Below are 9,631 nucleotides of genomic sequence, written 5' to 3' on the forward strand. Positions count from 1 at the left end.
GTGTGTGTGTGTGTGTGTGTGTGTATTCCTTTTCTGTTATGGGTTATTATAAGATATTGAGTATAGTTCCCTATGATATACAGGAGGTTCTTCTTGGTTATTTTATATGTAGTAGTGTGACTATGGATGGCACTAGTGGTAAAGAACCTGTCTGCCAATGCAGGAGACACAAATGTTGCAGATTTGATCCCAAGATCAGGAAGATCTCCTAGAGGAGGGCATGGCAACCTACTTCAGATTTCTTGCCTGGAGAATCCCATGGACAGAGGAGCCTGGTGGGCTATAGTCCAGGGTCACAAAAAGTCAGACAGGACTGAAGTGACAGCACATGCTCACAGTGTGAATATGTTAATACCCAATTTACCTCCCCTCAGATTCCCCCTTTGGTAACCATAAGTTTGTTTTTTATTTCTGTGGGTCTATTTCTATTTTGTAAATAAATTCATTTGTATCACTTTTTTAGATTCCACACATAAATGATATCATATGGTATTTGTCCTCTTTCTGACTTAAGTCACTGAGTATGATAATCTCTAGATCCATCCTTGTTGCTGCAAATGGAATTACTTTATTCTTTTTAATGGTTAAGTAATATTATCTTCTTGCATGCTCTTTCTAAATCATTGCTGAGGTCTCCCTCCATTGCTATCTTGAGAAGGATTCTGAAGTCGCAAATGGTGATACTGAAAATGATTCATGTTGATTTCAAAAGTAGTACTTTTTCATTTAGCTACTTTTTTCTCCTTTCTCTCCACTGTGGTGGATGGGGGTATCAATGCTTCTTGACACCTTGGTATTTCTGTCAGCCACCAGCACAGCTGAGATGGATATTGTAGGGAGAGAGCAAATTAACCAAGATGGTAGTGGTCAGACTCTCTTGCCTCACAGCTTCTTGCTTACCCCAGGTTTTGTGAATACATGGCTATGTAACAGCTGAAATCACTTACAACACTGTGCATGCACATCACAATGTACCCACTTGGTCATGGGCCACTTTTGTCCTATAAATATATATAAGCTCCATCTGAAAAGCCCTTGCATCCATTTTGTGGCCACATTATGGCTGTGTCTGCTGCGTCAACCACAAGAGAATATAGCATATTTGCTGCATTGGCTGCTGCACCAGAGTGGAGAGAATAAACAGGCAGTTCCTACCGTTCCTTGAGTTTTCTTCCAACTTCCCAGCTTGTTGGAAGTTTTCTTTTATCTTCCCAACCCTGGGTTCAGCAAACAGTGTGAATAGTAAGACAACTGGCATAGTCAGCAGGATATCCAACAAATAGAGGAGCCTGAGGCTCCAATGAACGGAGGAAGCCAGGGGCCACCACATAGCCTGTGGTATTAGGTAGCCGTGTCCTCTTGGTGTGGGCCCCAGTGGAAGACTGGGAAGCAGTGGATGGGTCACCAGATAGCATTGACCAGATAGCATTGAAAATGTGTCACAGGCAGTGAGCTCCCATTTGCAGGACGGGGTGGCATGGACTGCAGCTGGCCCCGTGGGGTGGATTTTCCTAACTGCCCTGCAGGTGAATATGGATAGTGTTCTCTGTCATGCTGCACAAGTGTGCAAGTTCTTGAGATGAGAGGAAGAGCTAGAGCGGTGTATCCACATGCTGGAGCAAGAGATGTGTGGCCGTGAGGAACCCAGCACCTCAAACTATGAGGTAGTGAGGGACGGTGATGATGACCATTGTGAGGCCACAGGTCCCCACTTGGTAGCATGGCCCGTTGTGCAGCAGAAAGCGAAGCATGAGCAGCCTATTGCCCAGGGGGGCATCCTCAAGGGGCCCTCAAAGTGACTGAGTTCATGATGTATCAACCATATACTCAGGCAGAGTTAGTCAACTTGGGTAAGCAGTTTCGGCAGAAACAAGGGGAATCCTTGGCAGAATGGCTTTTGCAACTCTGAGGCACAGGGGTGGATGCTATAATTTGTTCTGGGGACAAAATAGAACTGTTGTCATCTATAACCACTTTCCCCTCATTGAGTTAAAGATTGTAGAACATTATGAGACCATGGGTCTCTGCTTGTTAGCTAGGCCCATCGTACAACTGAGAGCAGAGTAGCAGTTTAAGCGCCCACAGCAAGAGATACAGGTGCTTCAGTTAGAAGATTACATGGCTCCCAAGGATGTTCCTTAAGATGCCCTTTTTGGCTTTGAATAGGGCTCAGGCCAAGGTGTCTGCCCAAACAGCCCAGGCAGGGACCTGAGGCCCGTGTGAACTTGCAATTAACTGTGCTTAGTCACTCAGTCGTGTCCGACTCTTTGTGACCCATGGACTGCAGCCCACTAGGTCTCCTTTGTCCATGGGGATTCTCCAGGCAAGAATACTGGAGTAGGTTGCCATGTCCTCTTCCAGGGGATCTTCCCAACCCAGGGATCTAACCCAGGTCTCCCACGTGGCAGGCAGATTCTTTACCCATCTAAGCCACCAGGTCACTAGGTAATATACAGAAAGTAATGGCCCTGGTTGATACTGGTGCTGAATGCAAACCTGTTTACGGCAAGCCAGAGCAGTTTCCTGGTTCTAGTGCACACATTCATGGCTATGGCAACCAAATGATGAAGATTTAGGCTATGTCCTATGGTGTAGATTTAGAACAGTGTACTGTAAAGGCTGTGTCCTCAGATTTAGAAAAGTAAAATCATGTAGGTAGACTGTGAACACTGCAAAAATGCCCTCCTTGAAGGAATGGGCCCAGTGCCTCTGGGGTCCTTAATATTTTGCAGGTCCTTAATAAAAAACCCTGCAGGGGTGGAGCTGCCCCTGTGGAGGCTTTCATGCAATTTCACAAGGACAGATGGTGGACGAGATTTGGCAATGGAAGATAAAGGCGCTCCATGTGCAGTGGGTGTCTCTTCTAGCCCCATGAGGGGAAGAACTGCAAAATGAGTTCCAGGTGATACCTGGCCTTGGGTTTTGCTATATATTGGGGATGTAACTGTTTGTTACCAAACCATCTACTGGTGTTGCAGAATGTGCGTTCAAGGGTCAGAGTTACTTGCCAAGGGAATATCACGGAAGATGGATTGAGCATAGATTCTGAGGTGAGAGACCCTGAAGGGGTGAAATATAGGGAAAGAGCAAATTTGCCAAGATGGTGGTGGTCAGGCTCTCTTGCCCCACGGTCTCTTGCTCTTGCCCCATGTTTTGTAAATACATGGTTATGTAACAGCTGAGATCACATAGCACTGTGCATGTGTGTGATGATGTACCCACTTGGTCATGGGCCACTTTTGTCCTGTAAACATATATAAGCTCCACCTGAAAAGCCCTTGAGTCCACATTATGGCTGCATTATGGCTGTATTCACTGGGTCAAACACAAGAGAATACAACATGTCTACTGCACAGCTGCTGAGCCAGCCCAGAGAGAATAAACCTGCAGTTTCTATGGCTCCTCGAGTTTTCTTCCAGCTTCCCCACTCGCACTTTGCCTACCCTGGGTTCAGCGAACAGCATGCACAGTGAGAAACAGCAAGACAGATGTATGACAAGGGTGGCTGCCCAGCAGTTGTGTGACAGGAAGCTGAGCCAAAAACCCTTCCTGGGAGAATTGGGTCAGATTTGGTGTAAAACTTATTTCCTATCCATTCCCATCTCTCTCTCCTACTTGCCCTTGGACCTAACACTGGAGAACACAGCAGGGAGATGCTCTAAAAACAAAGAAATTTTTGACAGTTCAGGTGGCTGCCTGGATACAGGACAACAGAGGACAGTGGGAGGAGAATGTGGGGGAAGGGAGTGAAGGAGCATGGCCTGAAGTGACCCAGAGAAACCATCCAAAGACAATGCATTTCCAAGTTATACTGCTCCCTGGTGAGCAAAGTGTTGTTCCCCACACCTAGCCTTATTTTAACAGAATCTCTGGGGCGTTTATTTGAAGTTCTTGCCATCATCATCTTGCTCAGGACTTTGTGTGTCCCCTGAAGGCCTCTCAAGGGATTCTGGGTTCCCTGGTCTATTTACAGATAGTAAGGCCCATTATATGTTCAGTGGAATGAAGCAGCCTGGCCTCTCATCAGATGTGGGAGAACTGATCAAAGAAGGGGAAAATCTCAGTTCTTCTCTAGATCCCTGCTGTCATGAGGACCACCTTTCGTGGTTGTCTATCCACACAGAATACTTGCTACATGGTTTAGATGGAGCTAAACATTGTAAAATTGGATTTTTTAAAGTTTTTTTTTTAATTGAAGTATAGTTGATATGCAATGCTGTGTTAACTTCTGATGTACAGCAAAGTGATTCAGTTATGTGTGTGTATATGTGTGTGTGTATATACACACATATATTCAGGTCAGTTTTCATTCCAATCACAAAGGAAAGCAATGCCAAAAGATGTTCAAACTACTGCACAAGTGCACACATCTCACACTCTAGCAAAGTAATGCTCAAAATTCTCCAAACTAGGCTTCAACAGTACATGAACTGTGAACTTCCAGATGTTCAAGCTGTATTTAGAAAAGGCAGAGGAACCAGAGATCAAATTGTCAACATCCATTGGATCATAGAAAAAGCAAGAGAGTTCCAGAAAAACATCTACTTCTGCTTCATTGACTATGCTAAAGTTTTTGACTGTGTGGGTCACAACAAATGATAGAAAATTCTTTAAGACATAGGAATACCAGACTAATTTACCTGCCTCCTGAGAAATCTGTATGCAGGTAAAGAAGCAACAGTTAGAACTGGACATAGAAGAGACTGGTTCCAAATTGAGAAAGGAGTATGTCAAGACTGTATATCATCACCTTGCTTATTTAACTTATATGCAGAGTACAACATGTGAAATGTTGGACTGGATGAAGCACAAACAAGAATCAATATTGCCGAGAAAAATATCAATAACCTCAGATATTCAGATAACACCACTCTTTTGGCAGAAAGTGAAGAGAAACTAAAGAGCCTCTTGAGGAAAGTGAAAGAGAGTGAAAAAGCTGACTTTAAACATTCAAAAAATGAAGATCATGCCATCCAGTCCCATCACTTCATGATAAATAGATGGGGAAACAATAGAAACAGTGACAGGCCTTACTTTATTGGGCTCCAGAATCACACTGTAGGTGGTGACTGCAAGCATGACATTAAAAGATGCTTGCTCCTTGGAAGAAAAGCTATCACAAACCTAGACAGCATAATGTAAACAGAGACATCACTTTGCCAACAAAGGTCCATCCAGTCAAAGTTATGGTTTTTCCAGTAGTCATGTATGGATGTGAGAATTGGACCATAGACAAAGCTGAGCACTGAAGAAATTATGCTTTTGATCTGTGGTGTTGGAGAAGACTCTTGAGAGTCCCCTGGACCACAAAGAGATCAAACTAGTTAATCCTAATGGAAATCAACCCTGAATATTTATTGAAAGGACTGATGCTGAAGCTGAAGCTCCAATACTTTGGCCACCTGATGGGAAGACAATCTGGCCACTGGAAAAGACCCTGATGCTGGGAAAGATCAAAGGCAGGAGGAGAAGGGGACGACAGAGGATGAGATGGTTGAATGACATCACTGACTCAATGGACATGAGTTTGAGCAAGCTCCGGGAGTTGGTGATGGACAGCAAAGCCTGGCGTGCTGTAGTCCATGGGGTTGCAAAAAGTCAGACATAACTGAGAGACTGAACTGAATTGAACTGAATTGATATATTTATACACACATATAGTTATACATGTGTGCATGCCAAGTCACTTCAGTCATGTCCGATTCTTTGCAATGATATAGACTAGCTCACTAGGATCCACTGTCCATGGGTTTCTCCAGGCAAGGATACTGGAGTGTGTTGCCATGCCCTCCTCCAGGGGATCTTCCTGACTCAGAGATGAAACCCATGTGTCTTAAGTCTCCTACATTGGCAGGCAGGTTGTTTTCCACTACAGCCACCTAGGAAGCCTCAGTTATACATAAATACATTTTTAAAATACTCTTTTCTTTATGGCTTATTACAGGATATTGAATATAGTTCTCTGTGCTATACAGTAGTACCTTGTTATTTACCTATTAGTATATAATAGTTTGTATTTGCTAATACCAAACTTTCAATTGTCCCCCCTCTACCTCCTTCCCTCTTGCCACCCACAAGTCTGTTCTCTATGTCTGTGCATTTTAAGCATTGGATTCTAAGATAATGAGGAAGGGACATTTTACAAAGTTCTAAGCTTCTTGTCATCCTTTCCCCCTTCTACACAGCCTCAAACTTTGGGTGCAGCTTTGTTCTGGCAAATTGTTACCAGAGGTGATGCTTAACTCAGGAAAGGAAAAGGGGAAGAAAAGTTACTGCTGTCCTGCTGTCTCCCAGGGTCCCTGTGGGAGCATTCCTGACTGCTTGAAAAAGACAGCCTTGCCTCAGTTAATCTGCCATCAGTAGGAATATTTCATCTTGAAAGGAAATCAACCAGAATTCCAAAAAAAGCAAATTAAAACAGCCATGGGATGTGAAAAGCAAGTTGGTAGATTTTTTTAAAAAGTGGTACCCAAGACACAGGAGGAAGTTCTTAGAGATGGCTGCCAGAAGCATCTGTGGCACACAAACGTAGGTTTTTTCCCCCATTGTCACTGGGAAGGAGGACTCTGGCTTTTGAATTGCCCAGCTACTCCAAACTCAATCTGTGTAGTTTTTTAAATGAATTTGGTGTCATTCTGTAAAATACATAAGATACACATGTGAGCACTTAACCTAATGCCAGGGACAGTATAAACTGTGGGCAATTTTTTTTGTTATTTTATTCTTTCAATTAATTTTTATTGGAGTACAGTTGATTTGCAATGCTGTGTTAGTTTCTACTACAGGCAAAGTGAATCACTATGAATATACATATATCCTCTCTTTTTAAAATTTTCTTCCCATTTAAGTCACCACAGAGCACTAAATAGAGTTTCCTGTATTACACAGTAGATTCTCATTGGTTATCTATTTTATACATAGTATCAATAGGGTATGTCTGTCAATACCAGTCTCCAAAATCATCCCAACCCCCTACCCGCCTTGATGTCCATATGTTTGTTCTCTATGTCTGCATCTCTATTTCTGTTTTGCAAATAAGATTATCTATACCATTTTCCTAGATTCTACATATGTGTTAATATACATTATTTGTGCCAATTTCTTGATGGATGGATATAAGAGGCCTTTATTCTTTGACACGTCAGTTAACTTCTGGGAATCTAGCCTAAAGAGAACACATCTAAACAGCCACAACAAATGATCAATGCAAGAATATGCTTATGTTCCACTGATGATGAGTACATCAGTAGAAATCCATTATTGGTAGAAGTTTGTTTGGTAACTGCTATTTGTTTTCAGAAGTGTAGGACTATCACTAACAAGCATAATTGGGACCTAACGATGTTTTCCTGGATTAGGAGGTTGTTTGAGCTGAATGATTAGCCTGCTCTAGGACTAGAAGCTGTACTAGGTGTCTAACCTCACTACTTGACCACTTTAGTGGGAAGTTAAATTCAGGCAGCTAGGCAACCCAAGACATTCCCTTTAGGAAATTCCTGCCATTTCCACCCCCTGAAGTGGTGCAGGCTACAGGAATGACTCTAAAAGTCAGAGTCAGCATCATTCAGAGGCCTTGAGAGATTTTTAGGGAATAAGATGTGTCTGTGACTAGAATACACTTGTGGTTGCCAAGGGGAAGTTGGGTGGGGGTAAAGGTGGATTTGGAACTTGGGTTTAATGGATGCAAACTACTATCTGTAGAATGAATAAACAACAAGACACTGTATAGCACAGTGAACTATATTCAATATCTTGTAATAAACTATAATGGAAAAAAAGAACTATATATCTATTTATTCATATATATGTATACATATACACACACACCCATGTGTAATGGAATCACTTTACTGTACAGTAGAAATTAATACAACATTGCAAATCAACTATACTTCAATAAAATACATTTTTCCCCCAAAAAAGATGTGTCCATGACTGTGTAGAGGAGAATATTGTCTTACACTTACCTGAATAATATACTGACAGTATTGTAGAGATTAATTTAGAATCTAAAAAAGACAAATGGTAGTGGTGCTAAATGAGAAGTTGTTGGTTATAAAAATTCCGAATGGCTTTCATGTTGTAATAGCTATTCATAATCTAGAAGGTGCTCCAGGCTTTCTCCTTATTCATCTAGTAAAAGTGACTCAGCACATGGCTCAGCTGAGTGTATATATATCTGTACACACACACACACACACACACATACACGTCTTTATTTTCCTGTAACTTCCTCAAATAAACTGACCTGTTTTCTCACACTTATGTGAAGAATAATCTTCTTCCTTCTTCTACTATATATGTACACACTTAATACTCCCCACTTCTGGTCCTCTCATGCACCCCTCAAATCTTCATATTACTAAAAATACTCTTAATATGTTAAAAATATGGCCAATGTCATTTTACTGCTTCTGACTTTGTATGATAACTTTGGCAAGCATAAAAGGCTTTTAAACTCTACTTCTACTCATTTTTCTTGCCTCACCTCCTTCATAGCCCTGGCCCTCTCTGTCCCACTTCAAGTTCAGAAATGACTCACTTTTCAGGAATGCCATTTTGTTAATTTCTGCAAGCTTTTGCAAACTCCATGCCATTTACTGAGAAGGCTGGCTGGACGTTCGCTCCTGTCCTTCCCCACTTCCTTCCAGGAAAGCATCACCTTCATTATGAAACCTTTGCTCTTTTAGCTATTTCTTTTCCCAGGCTTCCCTGGGAGCTGGTGTCAGTGGCTTTCCACATTGTAACAAAATTTTCTCAAGTGCACCACTTTGAAAAGTATCCCAGGTCTTGGCATTAGTTGACTTGCAGTACATCATTACTCAGTGAATGAATGTTATTATTTTTATCTCTGGATCCCTAGAAACTTCTGATGTTTCCTATCCCTCCATCACCCTAGGTCTTTGATGACTCTTTTTGCAGATAGCACTGTGATCCAGAAAATAGGAGTGGAAAACTATCTTGTGGGTGTTTCTGAACAAAGCTAACATATTTTTCCCTTTAAGATCTTACTGCTGAATGTGGAATAATCCTGAAATTAAGGTCAGCTCCGGGTGATTGTTTATATCAGCTGTCAGATTGCAGAATAAAAAATGGCTTTTATATATTTGATTTTTATTGTTTTCCAGGGCAATGTCACTTTTTCCTGCTCTGAACCACAAATTGTTCCCATCACATTTGTCAACTCCAGCAGCAGTTATTTGCTGCTGCCTGGGACTCCCCAAATCGATGGGCTCTCAGTGAGTTTCCAGTTTCGAACCTGGAACAAGGATGGTCTCCTTTTGTCCACAAGGCTCTCTGAGGGCTCGGGGACCCTGCTGCTGAGTCTGGAGGATGGAACCCTGAGACTCGTGATTCAGAAAATGACAGAACGTGCAGCTGAAATCCTCACAGGTACTGTCTGCTGACAACTTCTAGATCACTTTCTTATTCAGCCAAGTCGACACATGTTTGAGATTCTGACCAAAACATACAGGCTCTAGCTCCCAGGGATGTGGGATAATCAGTCTTCACAAACTTCAGGTTTGAAGATCCAATAGTTTTTTTATTCCTAAAAAAAAAAAAAAATTATATTGTAGTATAGTTGATTCACAATGTTGTGTTAGTTTCAGGTTACACCAAAATGATTCAG

At 42.0% G+C, this 9,631-nt stretch overlaps 1 protein-coding gene across 1 annotated transcript in view; it reads left to right on the plus strand.

The window, feature by feature from the left end:
• CNTNAP5 (contactin associated protein-like 5) overlaps window positions 1-9,631 on the plus strand; it is a 1,037,136-nt gene that overhangs the window by 555,640 nt on the left and 471,865 nt on the right. Inside the window, exon 8 of the mRNA XM_010860827.1 lies at window positions 9,129-9,393. Within this exon, the coding sequence (XP_010859129.1) occupies window positions 9,129-9,393 (265 nt within the window). The remainder of the gene's footprint in view (window positions 1-9,128; window positions 9,394-9,631) is intronic.

The sequence above is a fragment of the Bison bison genome, unplaced genomic scaffold (assembly GCF_000754665.1).
Source record: "Bison bison bison isolate TAMUID 2011002044 unplaced genomic scaffold, Bison_UMD1.0 scf7180017864471, whole genome shotgun sequence".
NCBI classification, from domain to species: domain Eukaryota; kingdom Metazoa; phylum Chordata; class Mammalia; order Artiodactyla; family Bovidae; genus Bison; species Bison bison.